Below are 20,349 nucleotides of genomic sequence, written 5' to 3' on the forward strand. Positions count from 1 at the left end.
GTCAGACATGCCAGAGCCAACCTCCCTCGGCCCCTTCCTGGCCTGCCGCACCTGGGGCAATGCCAGGACTGGAAGGGCACCTGTGGAGGTGGGGTCCTTCAGCCTGGTCTGTAGGGATCCAACTGAAACCAGCAGCCTGACAACCGCTGAGGGGTCCTGGAATGCAAGAGGGCACTCTGCAAAGTTGCTGTCCCTCTGCAGCTCCTGTATTGATCATCTGTCCCCTGGTGGTCAGTGTGTGTCATACCTACTATCTTGTAGGCTAGTTGGCTGGTTGACTGGTCGCTTAGCCTTTTATATCTATAGATATATTGTTATTGATTTCATAGAGGGAGAGATAGAAACATCAAGAATGAGAGAAAATCATTGATTGGCTGCCTCCTGCACATCCAAACCAAGCCCACAACCTAGGCATGTGCCCTGACTGAGAATTGAACCAAGTTCACAGGCTGATGCCCAACCGCTGAGCCATGCCAACCAGGCAATCTCCCTGTTTCTTGAGCTTCATTTGCAGCTTGCACTGCTGGAGAAGAGCTTGCTGGAGCCATGAAGCTGCCATGCCAATCTGCTCAGCTCTCTCCATTGCTTTGAAAGAATGCAGGACTTTTGAGGGGCATTTTTTGACATGTTTTGGAAAAGGTATTTTGGTCAGTGCGTATACAAGGCAGCTTTTTAAAAATTATTATTCATTCAAGTACTTAGTGAGCAGCTAAGGAGATACAAAGGTGATTAAAACATGGCTTAAGAAATGAGGGAAACACACGGGGAAGTAGAAAACAAAGTATCGGTTCCCTGAGTCATAGCATCAAAAGAAAGTGCTGTAAGCTTTTTTGAAAAGTGAATACAAATTAAAATTTTTGACTAGTAGTAATAACAGCAACAATTAGTGAATACTGACTTTTTAATCCTGCCAGTGTCTTTAGGACGTGTGGATGAAAAAGAGGCTCTATGGAGAGCAGCCTCACAGAATGATCTGATCACAAATTCCTAACTGGGCACGTCGGAGTGGGTAGTCACGTCCCAGGCCTATAATTTTTAGTGGAAGGCTTATACAATATTTGCCTTAAGTAAGCTCTGTCCATTGTTTCTGTGCATCTAGGTTAGCAAACTTCTCAAACGCCTCTTTTTCAGACCCCTCCTCTAAAGCATGACCACCCTTAAGAGAACACAGAATCTTAATCCTATCTCTGCCTTGCTCTCTTCCACCTTCACATAATCATTTTTAGGTTCCCTCCCTCATTCCAAATGCTTAAAGAAGCTTCAAACTGTCACATTTATCTACTGAGATAAACACCTCTCCTTCTGTAAGTCACTCAGCATGGGTCCATGGAGCCACATTACTAGGGCAGGGGGTAGCTCTTAATCTTTCCCCTGCCTCAACGCTTTGGAGAGCTAGATGGTTCTGATTGTTCTCCATCGCCCTCCCCACTCCCTGCCCATATTTTTTATCACTGGTCTTGAGGTTCAGTCCTTTTCCCAACACATACATTTATCAGTTGACTCTACACTTATGCTCACCCTATACATGGCCATGGGATTACACGAGGAATGCAATGGAGAACAACAAAACTAAAGGTGGATGTTTATCAGGAGCACCAGGGCTAATGATTCTCTAGCTGATGTTGAAATTCAAAACCCAACCAAGGAGTTTCATAGAAAACTAACAGTGTTTAATACCAACGTGGCATCCAGCTTTGGACCAAACTGAAGGCTTCTCATGTAGGAAGTTGTCTCTTTTTCCCCAACTAGAAGTCTGACTCCCAAACATCACATCTACATCTTGGGAGATTCCTCCGTATCCCCACTGACCATGTTGAGCAGCCACAAGACCTTCCTGGAGGGTGGTGATAGTCTGAGCACTCAGCATTCCAAAGTTCAGTGGACATAAGGAGTAAGGAAATGGTAGCAAAAGTCAGACAAAAGTGGGATGCACTTTTTAATTTTATTTTATGCTAGTACCATGGTGTTTTGCTTACTATGGCCTTGTAATACAGTTTTATATCAGTGGGATGCACTTTTAAAAGGAATGATGCCAATCCTTGTAAAGCAAGACCCAGAGTGAGGAAGGCAAGTCTCCAAACACTGATTGGAAGATCAAGTCAAGGGCCGGTCCTAAAATGTGAAAATGTTTTGATTGCTTCAAAGTCTCTCAATCTTTGTTTAAAATGGAAAAATCATTACATTTATTATTTTTGGTTTAAGTATAGTTTCTGTAAAATATTATATTTAGTTACATTAGTTTCAGGTGTACAATACAGTGATTGGACTTTTGTATACCTTACAATGCGATCAGCCCACTAATTCCAGTAATCACCTGTTATTGCCCTGTTATCTCAATAGGGCAACCATCCCTTTAGTCTCTGTTTCTATGAGTCTGTTTTTATTTTGTTTTGTTTGTTTGATTACACAACAGTAAAAAAAATAAAATAAAAGTGAAATCTTGCCATTTGCAACAATATAGATGGACCCCACGGGTATTATGCTGAGACATAAGTATAAGTCAGACAGAGAAAGACAAATACTGTATGGTTTCACTTATACATGGAGTCTAAAACCAAAGACTTTCAGCTTTACTTGACCCCCATTACATTGATATCTACTGCATTTTTAGTGGTGATTGTAGCTGCCAGACCAACAAGGTGTATCTGCATTCTGTTTTCTTTATTTCTTGTAGATTTAGCAGTGATAACCATCAGCCCACTTTGCTGACGTATCTTGTATTTAACAAGACTAACAAAATGAGAAACCCAGGAGTTCCTCCTCCCCGTTCCATTTATCTTTAGCTTAGTTAACATTTAACCAGATTACCATTATGATTGGAAAGAAAGACTTCCGGGCAAACCTTCTTTTCTTTCTTTATTGTTTTAAACTCACAGCTTGATCTCTCTTAATTTCTAGAAAATTCGCATTTTCTAGAATGGCATCATTTTACTGTTATCATGTGCCTAATTTCTTCTTCTCCCGGTGGACTCCAGGGTAGCCTTTACTGCATGCTCTATATCTTCTGTTAGGACACAACCGTGGAGTGATTTGAGAGGTGAAACTCATAAATCAAGCTGACCTATACTACCAGGGCACTGTGTAGTCACTACACACACACACAAGAATTGCATGCACGGGCTCAAGGATGACCTAATCTGAAACACACAACACACTGTGCACCCTGGCTTCTGCCAATTGTGAGAAATAACATAAACTGAGCCACTTTAAAATCAAATCTGCCATCCCCCCATGAGCTGCCTTACACCTCTTACTCCTCAAACCTTTGGGAATATTAAAACTGGGCAAAGCCACCTTTGGACTAGGCCTAAGCAGCACCGTATCCCAAACAACTGTTAGTTATAACTAGAACTGAAAATTAAAGAAATTAGAGCGAGCGTCACTATTTAGCTTAGCTGCACCTTCTACTTCCTCCTCCTATTCATGTAAAATAGTTCCCTTCCCTTTCTCATGACCATCCTTTGCATTCACTTCCTAATGGGGACACTATTTGAGTTTCTACCTGAATTAGTGCTTCCTGCAAAGCTATTGTTTTGGATCGCAAATAAATGCTTATTGCCTTTCACTTTGGTCTTGTAGTTTTAGGCTAACGCTAAGACAGCAGATTTTGAATCTAAAGGCTCTGTTAGGCTTAGGCCAGGGAAGCCCTCTTTGCAGTGAACCATCTTGAGTTATAGGGCCTCCTTGCTGACCTTATGTAGAGCCTGGAGTTTGAAAGGGAGCAAAGCTGAGATATAGAAGTCAGCACTCGAAAATTCAAGTTATCCCACTGAGACAATGAATGTTCCAAAGAAACACTGGTGACACCATGGCTGCATTCTGAGCAGGTCTGCCAGGAGTGAGGCTCCCAAGGGAATTGGCTTGAGCCTGGGTCCCTCAATGCCAGGCTCAGCCCTGCCTCAGGTTGCTTTCTGTGCCTGCTTTGGCCTCATTGCCTCTGAGTCTCAGACTCTTATCTGTACAATGTTGAAAACATTCACAAAATAAGAAGGCAGCCTATAAAATGGGAGAAGGTATCTGCAAAACCATGTACCATATTGAATTACAGGTTGTCTTGAAGGCCAGATAAGATAACATATAAGAAGTGTCCAGCCCTGAGAGCGATTTGGGGTGTGGTTTGAGAATCTGGAGGGAAGGACATTTGGGGGAGAAGCCCAGGATAGCATCCATGGCCTATATCAGCAAGTCACGAGGGAAGGCAAGGGATGGCAATAGCTTTTAAGTTAAATTCCCCTCATCCTCTAATCAAATTTTCCCTAACATGAACCACACGAGGAACTCTGTCCTGCTTTAATCTTTTACTTAATTGTCAGAGATTTTTACCAGCTTTCAGACTCACCTTTAGTCTTTCCATCTCTTTCCACTAGTGAGAAACCCTTATTGCATAGACCACATGTGTCAAACACAAGGCCCGCGGGCCAAATCCAGCCCGCCAGGCCTTGCAATGTGGCCCGCACCGCGCTGTCATCACTGCACTCCGCTGTCAGTTTATGACATTGTCAGTTTATGACTGTTCAGTAAACCATTCGGCCCGCGATTTAGGCTGGATTTTAGATTTTGGCCCCTTCTCTGATTGAGTTCGACACCCCTAGCATAGACTGTAGTTGTTTTCCATAGATCAATCAGCGAGGTGTGTGGGACAGGGCTGAGCCTTGCTTGGAAATCAGATAGAAAGAGAAGATCCAGGTACCAGGAGGCACCAGGTCCCAGATGGAGAGGAAACGGACCCTGGCCTGAGAGTTAGAAGTTTGGAAAGCAGCTCTCCCGAATTCACAGAAACCGTGGATCATTTGTCAGGAGACAAACGCACTACACCATCTGGGGTTTCATTATTAAATAATCCTCTTTCAGAGCCCTCTGACAGATGCAGGAGTGGAAGCCATCAGGCAGGTAGCAACAGAAAGCCCTGGATAGGGAGGCACTGAGGTTTTTGAGAACTTAGAGGTTGGTTGGAGGCTGTTACTTGTCTTGTGGGCTTTTCGTGTAAATGATGCCCTAATGAAGGAAAGGCCCGTTGCCTTCGGGCTCCTGCTCACCTCTCGAACCTCCTCTCTCTCTTAACTTCAGCCACAGAGGCCTCGTTTGGGGTCTACTGAAAAGGACAGCTAACTCTTTTTTTTCCTGCCGGGTTGCATCGGAGGCGCGCAGGTGACTTGTCACCTGAGGCCGCCAGCGCGGCGCTGGGCGGGGCGAGGGCGGGGGAGGAGGAAGAGGAGGGGAGGAGGGGTCACCGGGGGAGCCGGCGGGGAGGAGGAGTCTGCAAACTTTCAGTTCGAGGGCATTGTGGGAAGCAGCCATGGTCTGAGGCAGATAGATGCCTCACCTGTCAGCCGCGCGGGCTCCTGCACTTGGCTCTCGCCGCTCGGCGCTCGGCAGGCTGGGGCGGAGGCGGCCGGGGCACCATGGTGAGTGCCCGAGATCGGGGCGGCGCTGGCCCGGGACGGAGCGCTCTGGCTCTCGGGAGGCACCTGCGGAGCCTGTCCGTGAGGCAGGCTGCCCCGCCGGGTCCTGCCGGAGTCCCCCGGCCCGCGGGTGTCGCCGCCGGGGCACCGGGGACACCAGCCCGGGACTCCCGCGGCCACCTGGCGCCGCCGCTTCATTCATTCAGCCAGCGTTTGCTGAGCACTTAGGCTGTGCCAGGCGCGGTGCCAGGCGCGGGGGAGATCGCGGAGGATCGGTGGAGACCTAGCTCTCTGGGCTCAAGTTCTAAGAGGGAGGGAGGTGTGGCCGGAGGGGGACTTGTAATACATGGGTAACATGCAGAGAGTGGGCGCTCTGTCTTCTCAAGCCCAGGGAGACCACGGAGGGGTGCAGAGGCAGGACTGCAGAGTGGGCGGGCGTGCGGGGAAGGCCTCTGGGAGGAGGCGGTGACCTCTGAGGTCCCGGAGGAGCCTGCGGTGGTGGGAGCAGGCAGAGGAAAGGCCATCCAGAGAGGCCGGGCGTTATAACTCCAAGTTAAGGACTTCGGTTTTTATGCCATCTGAGTGGGGGATCCTTGGAAGCATATTAGCAGGAATACTGACCTTATCTCTTTTATATATTTGTTTTATTGATTGATTAAGGTATTACATATGTGTCCTTATCTCTCCTTTTGCCCCTACTCCCACCCCCCAACTCCACTTATGTCCTCACCCCCCTGGTGTCTGTGTCCATTGGTTAGGCTTATATGCATGCATACAAGTCCTTTGGTTGATCTCCCTGCTACCCCCAACCTCCCCTACTTTCCCTCTGAGGAGGTTTGGTTGTCTGATCAATGCGTCTCTGTCTCTGGATTTGTTTTTGTCCATCAGTTTTTGGTGGCTGGTGGTTAGAGGTGTGTGTGTGTGTGTGTGTGTGTGTGTGGAAGTGACAGCTTCAGGCACCTCTTGCTCTTGCCTTCTGTCCACGTAGCATTTTGAGAGCGCAGTGGCCTGAGCTGCACCAGACCCACTTCATCCGGTGACCTCACTCCCAAACCCCAGGAAGAGTGACCTGCCAGCCCCTGGTGCTCTCTGCTCCGGTGGCCCACTGCAGGCAGGTCAGGAGGACATGTGGGTTCAGACAGCTGATGGACAAGGAGAGCAGAGCTCCTGGACAGGAAGACCCAGGGGTCAGTTCCTAGGGGGGCTTTGGCTGCACAGACTAGAGGCATGCAGAGGCACCGATGCTCGTTTGCTGAGGGTTCCTGGTAAATACAGTGTGATGCAAAAAGGAGGCTGTAAATAATGGAGCAGCTCTCTGGGCTTGCTCAGGTTTCCCAAGGAACAAGGTGACTGTGAGCTGCGCAGCCCGCCAGTGTCATTCGCCTGCTGGAGGTGGAAGGAGGCCGTGGAGTTCCTGAGTAGCTCTAGACAGCTTCCAGCCAGGGACTGCGGCAGGGTCCATGCTCTCACACCTGCTGTGGAGATTTAATTCTCTTGCTGGTGAAAATTGTGGTCAATTGATCAGACATGTGCAGAGTTGCCCTGGTTTCCCACTAGATATTGCCCAGCAGGAAATATAAATGTCTTGGGCACTTGTGATGGGCAAGTGGCATGCACAACCCTTGCATGTATGATCTCGATCCTTGCAACAACCAGATGAGAATAATTGGTATGCTCTTTGCCTTTTACCTGATCTAGCAATGCGTCCTTGGATAAGCCCTTGACCTCTCGATGCTAGTTTGCTCATGGAAATGATATTTGTTCTAAATTTGTAAGGCAGTGGTCCTTAGGAGACCTGAAGACTTTTCAGAGGCCAAACTATTTTCATGATAACATATGATATTATCTGCCATGTCCATGTTCATTCCCATGTGACTGCACACGAAATTCTATTGAGGCGAATATAACAGTATGACCTGGGGTAGTGCACCAATTGAATGCAGAAGCAGGAGAGTCCAACTGCCTTCTATTGAGCCAGAAATTATGGAGACTTGCCAAAATGTACCAGTGCCACCCTTCTCTTTTTTGCTTTGGAAAATATTGTTATTCTTCATAATAAAAGTTATCTCTGTTAGTGTGTAATAGCTTTATTATTTTTTTAAAATGAGCCTGGTTGGGCTGTGGTGGCTTAGTGGTTGAGTGTTGACCTATAACCCACGAGGTCACAGTTTGATTCCTGGTCAAGGCATATGCCGGAATTGCAGGCTCGATCCACGATTATGCAGGAGGCAGTTGATCAATGATTCTCTCTATCTTTGATGTTTCTATCCCTTCCTCTCCTTTCCTCTCTGAAATCATTAAAAATATATTTTAAAAAAATGAATCAGTGAATTTCTAAACTTTTTCTTCATTTCAATGTAGAACATATGGCTACAACCTACATACACAACAATTTAGGCCCTAGCCGGTTTGGCTCAGTGGATAGAGTCTTGGCCTGTGGACCAAAGGGTCCCGGGTTTGATTCCAGTCAAGGGCACATACCTTGGTTATAGGCTCCTCCCCAGCCCAGGCCTTGGAGGCAACCAGTTGATGTGTTTCTCTCACATTGATGTTCCTCTCTGTCTTTGCCTCTCTCCTCCACTCTCCCTAAAAATCAATGGAAAAATATCCCCGGGTGAGGATTAATAAAATAAAACAACACAACAAAACAAACAAAAAACCACAACAATTTGGGGGCTGTCTATTTTTAAGAGTGTAAAGGCATCAGAGACAGATTGTGTGGGTTAATGTAGATGAAAATGCATAGAGCAGCTTTGCCTACTATACGTGCTCAGTGACCATGATGTCTCATCTATTTTTTCTGTCAAATGGTAGGGAATTATCACTGGTCCTCTCTATTGCCCTGCAACACTAGGCTCTTTTGGCGAGGGCCATTTTGTAACCCCTGTCTTTGTCCCGCTCCATTCCTGACTCTTGCCAACTCTTACTCTAGGAAACTGGCCAGTGCTTAGAGCATCCCACCTGGAATGTGCACACAGGAAAAGGTTCTGGGTTCCACTGTGCGGGTGGCCCAGGTTTCAGGCACAGAGATGTCACACCTCACGCATCTTGGAGGTGTGCTTGTGTTTGAATCATACCTTATGAATCGGCTTTGTACTTCTGCACCCTGCCTTTGTTTTAGAAATCTCTGCCTTGGAAAACAATGCCAGGGTTATTGTGTTTCAGGGGCCGGGAGCCCAGTGCACATAAACATCTTACTGGGAAGAATTTGCTACTGAATGGTTAAAATGTTGATAAAAGGATGTTATCTTTAAATATATTTCTTATTGATTTCAGAGAGGAAGGAAGTGGGAGATAGTGATAGAAAGATCAATGATGAGAGAGAATCATTGATCAGCTGCCTTCTGCATGTCCCCCACTGGGAATTGAGCCTGCAACTTGGGATGTGCCCTGACCAGGAATCGAACCGTGGCTTCTTGTGGTGATCACATCATAAGGTATATAAATGCTCAACCGCTGACCATACCGGCAGCATGATGGAAGGATTTTTTAATTTGTTTCTTTATTTTTCTGCCCCGTATGAAGATAGCAGTGAAGATTTATAGGATGGATTTTAAAAGGCTTTGGGGACACCGTAAATAAAAATGCAAGCAGCCTTTGCTTTATGCAGGCCACGTGCTTCTGAAGAGTTGAAGTGACTTTGAAAACCATGTGTGAACAAAACAGGGGAGTTGCCCAGTGAAAGAAACTCAAATGAGAAAGCCCCTTTGAAATATGAGTAATCATCTGCTTGGGTTGCAGATTCAGTTCTCATAATGTATGTTATTTATCTAGACTGAGACAGACGTCAACAATTTCTTGCTGTGATTTTGTCTTCTTTAGAGAGACCTTCCCAAGCTGAACTGTGACGCCATTTCTTTCCCAGAATGCATGTTAGTTTGACGCAGCATGAGTGCACCCTTCTTCTACATCAGATAATTCCTTTCCCGTGTTCGTTGCAGTCTCTTTACGTTACGTAGACATAGGCAAAGTGAAAAGGAATTGGGGAGGGTGAGGGAGGAGAACCCCAACTATGAGCCTGTAGATCCTGTCATGTGCCCCCTCCCCACCCAGCATATTAATTTTATTGTCTGTGGCATAAGGGAGTTGTCATCGGGATGTAGCTCTTTGGGCGGTTTAAATTCCAGTCGGAGGGCGAAGCCGTCTATTGCTGTAATGAGCGCTTTCCTCCCCTGGAGGCCCGGTCTGGGCTGCTGGCCAGCGGTTGGTGTGGGGGACAGGGGCTTTAGGGAGGGAAATGACCCTTTGTGGTGCTCAGTTGTCCCAAGAGGGTTCACCCGCTTCCCTTCCCACAGATCTCCCAACAGCACCAGGGAAACTTGTATTTGCCTCTCGCCAGGACTGTTACTTCTGGGTTCCTATTACTCGTTTTTATGACAAATACCGACAAGAGCTTATGATTTTTATGTGGCATTTTACTAGCAGCAGCTGGAAGGAAAGGCCCGCAGACTGCGTGTTTGCCACACTGTATCGTCAATGCTTGTCCCGTTGGGTCCCATGAATTATTTCATTATGGACAGACAGAGGATAATAAAGTTATCCTTTCCCTTCTCACACCAATAAAGCCCCTTTAAGAGTCATGCATTGCTTGCCATCTCTCTGAATCCTTCGTTTAGAAGCATCATTATAGTTCATTGTAGTTGGCATACAATATTATACTAGTTTGAGGTGCACAACATAGAGATTTGACATTTATATATCTTATGATGTGATCACCACAGTAAGTCTAGTAACCGTGTGTCCCCAAACAAAGTCACGATGTTATTGGCTCTGTTTCCTGTGCTGTACATTGCATCCCCATACAAAATTATTTATTTTATAACTGGAAGTTTGTACCTCTTATTCCCTTCACCCTTTTCACCTACTCCCCACCCTCTTCTTCTCTGGCAAGCATCTATTTGTTCCCTGTATCTATGAGTTTCAAACAAAACAGAACAGAAACAAACTCCTTCCCCTTTTTTTTGTTGTTACTGCATCCAGAGATCATCCCAGAGATCGAAGACCTCTCTGAGGTTACCCTCTTCCCTGGGGCCTCTCCTTTGCCCTCACAGAGTCTCTGTTCCTGGTATAGCTTAGTCTTCTCTGAAGGAATTCTTTGTTTCCCCTGAAGTGTCACAGTCATTTATTTACCCAGGAGAAACTCCCTAATCACCACTCGAAGCCCCCAGATCCCAGATCCCAGATGTGATAGAACGTAAGCAGAAATCAGAAGCAAATGCCCCTCAAATGCTCTGTGTTGTACTAACCTGTCTCACCAGCACCCTGACTGGGGAAAGACTTGTTGCGTGGCTGCCAATAGCAGAATAAAGTAATTATTTATTTGTTTGTTTGTTTGTTTATTTATTTTTAAAATATATTTTATTGATTTTTTACAGAGAGGAAAGGAGAGGGATAGAGAGCTAAAAACATCGATGAGAGAGAAACATCGATCAGCTGCCTCCTGTACACCCCCTCTTGGGGATGTGCCCGCAACCCAGAATAATGTATACGACACGTTGTTTGTTTAAGTTAGAGATGAGATGCCATTGACCCTTCTGAGGAAGGTGGGCTTCAAAAAAATCTCCCTAAAGCCCCAAGCCTGAAAACTTTCCCACAGATAGATCTGGCTGTGAGATAGCTCTCTCTAAATAGTTTTTTTAAAACTGCCTGGGGAGGAATAATAGGATCACTGGCTACTTTCTCAGTGCGATGGGGCATAGACCTAAAGAACATTCAGTGAAGAATAAGGGCATTCAGGATTCTATTTTGGGTGCCCTTTTTGCAGCGTGTCCAGCAGGACTGTGGGGTGGTAAGAATTTATGGGTATGTGGTGAGGCCCAGCGGACACTAAAACACTCCTGGAGCCTTCCTTTCATCCAGGTCTATGAGGAGGAGGAACTGAGGTCATAGTTTGCAGCATGAGGTGCTCATGCCCTTTTTATACTCATCCTTACAGAGGGGGGCCTCGGAGGATGAATACTACTCATCCAGATGATTTTTAGATGGAAAAAAAAAATACCTTTTTTTTTTTTTTTTTGCGTTAAGACATGAATATCCTTGGGTCCAAGATGTAAAATTCACATAAGCATTAAAGATAAAAGCCTAACAAATAGCATGCTGATGGCAAGTTGCTCAAGGCTAACCCTCTATGTCTCCCAAGGCTACTTGCCTTGGCTGCTGTTACAACTATTAGGGTAGAAAAATGTAAGTCAGCATTCTAAGGTGGAGTCAGAAATTTTTTTCTGTCGGGGGCTGGCTTGTAAATGTTTTAGGTTTTGTGGGCTCTGTAGTTTCCGTCACCATTAACCCCTCTACTGTAGACTGAAAGAAACCAGGGACAAGGTGTGAATGAGTGTGGCTACATTTTACTAAAACTTTACTGACCAAAACAAGGGAGGGCCAAAATTGGCCTATAGGCTGTAGTTTGTTGCCCCATGTTCTAAGGCAACTTCCATGTAGTCACTCCTAAGTGTATTAGACCAGTGTTTTTCAACCTTTTTTGGGCAAAGGCACACTTGTTTCATGAAAAAAATCACGAGGCACACCACCATTAGAAAATGTTAAAAAATTTAACTCTGTGCCTATATTGACTATATATAAAGTAATTCTCTTGAATAGGAATCAAATAAACACAAAGAAAGTATTTTATAATTACTTTATTATGAAATATTAAGTAAACAAAATAGTGGAAAATTATAAAATTCTTGTCTTCTCTGCACCTACGGCACACCAGGCAAGTGCCGCGGAACAGCGGTTGAAAAACGCTGTATTAGACAAATGCATCAGACACACGGGCCATGTTCCAGGCACGATTGGCTACGCGATTGGTGGAACCTGGTGCAAAATGAAAATGGAGTGGCCCTTGTTTGGAGTTTACTGAGAATTTGCAGATGATGATGGCAGTAATCTGAAAAAAAAAAATCGTTATGGCTAATTATAGCTGGCATGCAGCATTTTACTAGTTTGAGGTGCCCTTCGAACCCAGGCATCCGGTGTCCACAGAACCAGCCCTGCGCCTGGGCCCCAGAGATTGTGCTGGATAAGCTGGAAGTTTCCTACTCTCCTGGAACCCCCATTCTTGGTGGGAAGTTCTGTAAACTTTCTAAATAATTTTGTATCAATCACACAGCAAAGGATTATACTGAACAGCTTGGCTAAATCCTCCTCTTTTTGGAAATTGCTGCCTTTTCTGAGATGGGCGGTGTGGGGACCCAGTGGAGGCATGTGGGTGAGGGAGCAATGCTGGCCTTGTGGGCTAACTCAGGTCCTGACACCTCCAGCCCTTCTTGGCCTGAGGAGGGGACGCCATTGCTCAGCTGGAACCTTTGCAGGGTCATTTCCTGGACCAGTTCTGACGGAACACAGCGTTCAGGAGCATCTGCCACATTTAGTTTCAGGTGAATGCTTCTGCCACAGGCATGCCTTTCTCCATCTCCCCACAGAGCCTCGGGCGCTGGACACCATGGCTTCCAGCCCTTCTCATGTCTGCTCTGTTCATCCAGGTGTGGCGTAGCTTGTCAGCTTAGATCCTGCACATTCTTCCCCCATTTGTGTAAAATAAACATACAGATACCCCTCTATGTAAACTGAAAGCTTCCAGAAGGATATGCAAGAGACAGCGATTGTCTCTGGAAAGGGTTCTAAGCATCCAGCGTGGCAAGATTTTTATTGTCTGTTCTATCATTAGATGCTTCAGTGTTTTCTATTTTAATGTAATACCTTTTTTAAATTTTATTTTTTATTGTTGACAGTATTAAAGATGTCCCCCATCACCCCCCACACACACACACTTTTGACCCTCTCCACCCAGCCCCCCACCATGCCTCACCCCAGGCCTTCACCATCCTGTTTGCGTCCATGGGCTGTGCATCGATGCATATAAATTCTTTGATGAGTCTCTTCCCACCCACTCTACCTCTCTTCCCCTGAGATCTGTCAGTCTGTTCCATGAATCCATGTCTCTGGACTTATTTTGTTCCTCAGTTTATTTTACCTTTTAAATGATATAAAAATGATTTCATAAATATGTTGTATTTATTGCTTCTCCAACAAAACTCTGTTTCGTTTTTCTCTGTTTTATAACTTCTTGAGCTTGGAGGTGTTTGGAATTGGGATGGTAGCAGAAGGAGTCCCCTTAAAATACACACACACACACACACACACAGTATCTCTTTTTTCTCACTAACTTGGGCTTGGGTTCTTGGCTAGAGTTCAGAACTTCTAATTGTATTTTACTTTCATATGAGAACTGAGAATAGCTGGGGGAGGGGCGGTGTGAGCTAACTTACTCACTTCAGTGACTCTGAAACTTTTGGTCACAGGTAAAATAATATTTCTAGTTGCTTCACAGGACTGAACCATTCAAGTAGAGATGTGTTTGTCAGGTCATCCAGGGCAGGCCTCTCCACATTTAGTGGGCAGCTGAACATTCCAGCAAAATGGAGAAGTCACATACTAAAAAAGTCAGGAAGGACCTGTCAAGTCTGGCATTAGATCCAGATTATCACTGAATTGTTCTGCCCCCAGTTTCAGTGTCTGTTGCTTTTCCTCGTTTTCCTTGAAAAAAAAAGAAAAAATCGGGTTTCATCCTACAGCTGAAGCTATCAGAGGACTAAAAAAAAATGAATGTTTCTTCAATGAGACATGTGAGAATTTCATCCGGTGACAGAACATTCTGTCAGAAGAGGCCTCTCTCGTGTGACACACGGAGCATTTCACACAGGTTGTCCCGAAGCCTTTGCTTGCTTGCATCTAGAAGAAGGTGTGGGACCAGGTGTGATGTGGCAGGGAGTGGGAGGTGGCGAGGTGGACACCCCTAGCCTACTTCCTTGGGTTACCTGAGGACTGAATGAGAGAATCCAGTTCAAGCCTTTTATTATACATGGGGGGCCTGGAATTCATTCCATAATGTTAGCGAGGATATATTTTAAAGAAATAGGAAAAAGCTAATAAACTACTTAAAAATTGTTTCATAAGACTTACCGTATCTCCCCCTCCTTTCCCCCCTCCCTGAGGAATTCATTTGAACAGATAAAATAAAGAAACAAAATATCATAGACTGCAAATACTGGGGAAGTGGGAGAAGGTAAGGGTTATCCTAAGATCCCATTTTTTTTCTGAATGTGATTAAAAAAAACTCCATGTATGCACAGAACATTTTTCTTTTATTAAACAAGCACATGCCCTTGGTTTCTTTACTAAGAAGTCAACGCCTCAATTCTAAGTGTGCTGTGTATAAATTTCTACTTTTCAGAATCCATTTGGCCTCATGGTTTTAAAACCGTAAGAATTCAGATGATGTAGTCTACATCAGCAAGCTTTGGGAGGCTTGACTGTATACCAAGGCAGGTCAGATTGAACCTGAACTTGGAAAGAGTACATGGGTGTGTCTCTTCCCACCTCTTAATATAGTTTGCTCATCGCTGTAGGTATCGTTATCAAGGCCTGAAGGCCCTGGCATCTGATTTTTCATGAGTGCTGGATTGGCTGGAGTAGGAAGAAAATGAAAGTTCTTAATAAACATTTCAGTGGTCATTACCATGCAGGGTGCTGAGTTCAGCATATTTAAGCATATTTAGCTTACTTAAGCACAGCCTCTTCAACAAGTTTTCCTGATCACACACACACAAAATGCACATGAAGATCAAATAAGCTTCACTGTGAAATATGAATAAGGTCCCAAGTTATTAATGTTTCATTCAGCTTCAAAGTCATATTGAAAATTGCCTGGAACTTTTGCCTCCTTTTCCGGTATCTTTCATTTCCTTGAAAGATTTGAAACAGAACCAAAGGCCTGTCTGCCTCTCAAAAGACTCCAGGAGAAAAATCTAATTAGAGGCATATTTTCTATTAGACAAAATTAACCAACTAAGAAGTATCCTTGATGTAATCTAAGTTGATTATTCTGTCCAGAGGAAATGATAAATGGCAGAATAGTACGTGATAAATGGAGGAAAATGATAAATGGAGGAATAGTACATGAATCACTATTTAGTGTGCCCCCGCCCCCTCCCGTTAATCCTTATGTTCTTAACTGGAGGTTATCAGAAAAGAAAATGCCACAAGCCTGAGGTCTGTTTCCTGATTTCAAGAAATGGTGCTGGTGGGAAGAGATTTCTCCCATGCATAGCAAACCTAGCCAGGTGCGGGGGTGGGTAATTAAACTCCGCAGCGTGTTGTTTGGATTGTGGAATTGCTGCAGGGACTCTGTGGAGGAGGCCATGGGAGGGCTCTGGCGGGACAGGAGTGAGGCTGAGCCCAGAAGGGCCGGCTGCCCGGCCTTCAGCTTTTCAGAAAAGCGTGTGGGTATGCATGGATGGATATGTGTCTGAGGGGGAAGGATTGATGCGTAGACTATAAAGAAAGGTGATTTTAAGGAAATGTAGGTCCTGGAGAAGAGAGCCTGCGGAGCCCACCACCTTCTTCTCTGACTGTGCCTTCCTGTCAATCCCACGGAGGGTTGATTTCTCCAGAATATTCGGGCAATGGCATTTCTCACAGGTGGACTCAAGAAACTAAAAGGAAAAACTTGTAAAAGTTTTAGAGTTACAGAATAAATATTAGTACCATCCTTAAGCATGTGGGGAAATGAGTCAAAAGTCCTTGGTGCATTGTCCAAAGTCAGGTGGAGCCTCCCTGCCCCTCACCACAGGGTTTCAGAGGTGACTTGTTTCCTGCAGCCACGGGGCAGTTCTGCTGAAGCTGCCGGTGTGTGTGTGTGTGTGTGTGTGTGTGTGTGTGTGTGTGTGTAGTTTGTCTCTGAGTGGGTTAGTTCCCTTGTGCTTTTCTAAAAATCCGTCTGCTACCCTGTATGCCTGTTTGCCCCCGAGCTTTCTTCCTCCAACACTAACGTCTGTTCTGAGAGGGAAAGCTTTCTTTGAATAGCAGCATAGGGCAGACGTCACTAGAAAGACAGACGGGCATGGTGCTTGGAAGGACTGCTGGACTGAAAGGTGAGGGGATCCAGGTCCTTCACCCAGTGATGGTCATAGCTGTGACCTTCATAGGGTCACCCAACCTCCTAGGACATGCTCTCAGCTGTCACACTAGGAGAGCTTGGGCCTAAGATATAATCTTAAAAATTCTTTCTGGTTCTCATACCCTGTTATCAGCAATAAGAAAATCATATGCCTCTTCAATCCTAACAGACATTAGTAGCAAAATGAGAAGCAGGGCTGATCTGGGGCTAAATGGTTGATCTGCGTGTCCTCGTGTTATTGTTGATCAGGAGCTCGGCTCGTCCTAGATGTAGCTTACAGGTGGGGCTCTTGTGTCCAAAGCTGGCATGAAGGGACAACGGCCACACCAGCAGAGAGCGCATGTAACTATCTATGGAGCCTCGCATTGCTCACCCACCTATTTGTGTGCCGAGGCACTGACTGGATTGAGTGAAGTTTTGGCTTCAATCAGGTCCAGTGCAGAAGCAGCACAGCATTATCATTTTGCTGTGGGTGCACATTTACTGAATGCCTACTGTGTTCTGCCCTCAGAATTGAGATTATTACGAGACGCAGAGAAAATAGAAATGCTTATGATAGAAATGCTTATGCTTCTGATCCCACCGGGAGGAAACTTATATAAATGGAGCAGCTGGTATTCTACACTCCCCTGTGGGTTTCTTTCACGAACATTTTTGTGGAGAACAAAAATTTTGTTGAAAACAAAAATGTGGTCAAGAAGGGTTAGGGTACATGGGGGGTGTGAATTTTGAGAGAGGTTCTCAAATTGTTACTGACTTGGTTTGGTGAGGAGCTGGTTTCACACATGGAGGAGGAAGAAAGTGGCTGGGGGTGAGATGGGTCTGCAAGTGGATTAGCGTAGCTGCATATGGGACAGATTTGGGAAACTCTCATCTTTTGTGGTTACTTTAGGTCTCTGAGTTTGCAAAACTGTGATGCAGGCTTTCCCTGAGCTAGTCAGGGTCTTTTTTCTGTCCACAGCTATTAAAATTTAAACCATTAAACTTACTTAAGAATCAAACATTTTAAAACTTAATGGACCGAATGCAAAAACTTCAACCAAGACTTCTATGTAAAGCATTATGGAAAAGGCATTTATCCTGTCTCAACTGCAAGACCAGCAATTTTCAATATGAGAAAAAACAACAACCACCTTTCTCAAAGTGACTTCCTTTGAAATCATGGGCTGTTCTGATTAACTGATGTTTATCAATATTTATTAGCAAAATCAATATCAAAAGTGCCTCAAATCATAATAGAAAGTAAATTTTGGAGCGACTAGCTTAGCAGACATTGTGCTGATAAAATTTGCATTGCTGCAATCTCTGCTCCCCATAAGTCAGCAGCAGGGCCAACATATCAATACTTTAAAGACCACACTAAATCTTTCTAACAAGAGTTATGATAAGACTATTAAAAAAAAACCAACACCTTCTAAACCCCTTTTGCTTGAGTACCTTTTTAGAAGTAGTGAATATAATTGTATTTTATCAGTAAGAGTTCAAAGGACAGAATGTTTAAGATAACTACCTTTGCATAATAATTATATTTTTAGCAAGTTTTTACAACATGAGTGCTCTATAATATACTTCTAATTTACAGTTACAGTTTCATTCTGTTCTAGAATCTTGATTATGGAAGCTAAAAATTTTGGACTTTGATCAAGAGTTATAAAAAGACACAACATTCTTTTTTGTTGTTGTTGTTGACTGTGAAATAAGATAATCACAGAGTAGGACTTCCTTTTCTTTACAAAGCATCTTTTTTTATTTCCTAGTTTTGTTGAGAAATCATTAACTAGAACATCTTGGGATGGTATTTTTTGTAGCATCTTCGAAAGATGTATAATTAAATATCAGCATTACTGCCAACTGCCATAGTGTTTATGGGTGCCAATGACTGTAGTTTATTCTGTAGCTACACATTCCTACAATTAGGTTAGATTTCTGAATTTTTAAAATAACAATTTAAAATGTTGGTCATGGGAAAGAGATGAGAAAATAGAGTGTGCTTTACTTACATTGCCTGTTTCTCTGTGGGGTGATGTAAAGAATGGTTATTTCCAGCAAAAGTGACCCCAAACTGTCTGTTCCATTCTCCCTTAAAAAATTCATACTATTTTCCAGATCTAATGAAAGAAGAAACAAATGTTCAAAATTGAAGACATTAAGTTCATCTTCAGCACTGTCTGCACATGGCTGATTGCTCTGTAGTGGGCGTGGTCTGGAGCTGGCTCTCTGTGTGACTTCTGTATAGGGAGCTGGGGGCCATCAGGTAGAGAACAGATGTCCTCTTGCCAATGCTTGTTTATCTTACTGCCCACCCTTAATCCCATCACATTTTTACAGTAGAAAAAGGCCTTCAAAGGAATCACATAATGAGATTTGCAGAAGGCCAGGTTCCCTATCAAGTATTTAGCCCTGGAGTTACTTTAATGGCAATTCGATTAATATTGAACTATTTTTCCATAACTGAAGCTTAAATCCATGACAGTTAAATAATGTTACCTCCAAAGAAGTTGATGGTTCTTACAGTTTTCTGGGATATAAAACTCCTTTGGGAATCTGCTAAATTTTCTGGATCTTCTCCTTAAAGCAATTCTTCTTAATGAATCCAAATTTTGGCATATACTTTCTGGAAGTCTACTGACATCCCCTTTCCCTTCCAGATTATCCTAGACTTGAGCATTTCTTGTAAAGCTGTAGAATCCTATCTGAATTCAATACCTATCCCTGCTACCTGTAGTTTGCTAACACTGGGAAAGTCTTCTAAATGCCAACAACATAATTTTTTTATTTTTATTTTTCTTCAGTATTGGTACATCACCTACGTATGCGGAGTAAACAATGAAATGCATGTAAACGTGCTCAGCATTGTACCTGCCATGCAGAAGATAATTTTTATTTTTTTATTTTATTTTATTTTTTTTTAATATATTTTATTGATTTTTTTTTGCCCCCTTCCCTCCCTCCCACACATCCCCTCCCTCCCCAGAGTTTTGTGTCCATTGGTTGTACTTATATGCATGTATAAAAGTCCTTCGGTTGATCTATTATCTCCCCCAGATCTTCCTCCCCTCCCCGCTGTAATTTGACAGTCTACTTGTTGATATACTGTCTCTATATCTATCTTTTGGTTCATCAGTTTATAATGTTCTTTATTATCCACAAATGAGTGAGGTCATGTGGTGTTTCTCTTTCATTGATTGGCTTATTTCACTCAGCATGATGTTCTCCAATTCCATCCAGGTTGCTGCAAATGATGAGAATTCCTTCTTTTTATGGCAGCATAGTATTCCATTGTGTAGATGTACCATAGTTTTTGGATCCAATCATCTGCTGACGGGCACCTAGGCTGTTTCCAAATTCTGGCTATTGTAGATTGTGCTGCTATGAACATAGGGGTGCATATATCCTTTCTGATTGGTGTTTCTAGTTTCTTGGGATATATTCCTAGAAGTGGGATTACTGGGTCAAATGGGAGTCCCATTTTCAGTTTTTTGAGGAAACTCCACACTGTTCTCCACAGTGGTTGCACCAGTCTGCATTCCCACCAGCAGTGCATGAGGGTTCCTTTTTCTCCGCAACCTCGCCAACACTTGTCGTTTGTTGATTTGTTGATGTTGGCCATTCTGACAGGTGTGAGATGGTACCGCATTGTGGTTTTGATTTGTATCTCTCGGACAATTAGTGACTTTGAGCATGTTTTCATGTGGCTTTTGGCCTTCCTTCTGTCTTCTTTTGAAAATGTTCTATTTAGGTCCATTGCCCATTTTTTAATTGGATTATTCATCTTCCTTTTATTTAGTTGTATAAGCTGTTTATAGATGTTGGAGATTAAACCTTTATCAGTGGTATCATTTGCAAATATGTTCTCCCACACAGTAGGCTTTCTTGTTGTTTTGTTGATGGTTTCTTTTGCTGTAAAAAAGCTTTTTATTTTGATGTAGTCCCATTTGTTTATTATCTCTTTAGCTTCCATTGCCCTAGGGTTAGTATCAGTGAAGAAGT

At 43.9% G+C, this 20,349-nt stretch overlaps 1 protein-coding gene across 1 annotated transcript in view; it reads left to right on the plus strand.

Moving 5' to 3' along the window:
• Positions 1-5,281: 5,281 nt before the first annotated feature.
• The window catches only part of AP1S3 (adaptor related protein complex 1 subunit sigma 3), a 53,592-nt gene continuing 38,524 nt past the window's right edge, over positions 5,282-20,349 (plus strand). Inside the window, exon 1 of the mRNA XM_084892632.1 lies at positions 5,282-5,405. Coding sequence (XP_084748758.1) covers positions 5,403-5,405 — 3 coding nt within the window. The 5' untranslated portion in view covers positions 5,282-5,402. The remainder of the gene's footprint in view (positions 5,406-20,349) is intronic.

This window comes from Pipistrellus hanaki (assembly GCF_964339955.1).
Source record: "Pipistrellus hanaki genome assembly, chromosome: 8".
Taxonomy (NCBI): Eukaryota; Metazoa; Chordata; class Mammalia; order Chiroptera; family Vespertilionidae; genus Pipistrellus; species Pipistrellus hanaki.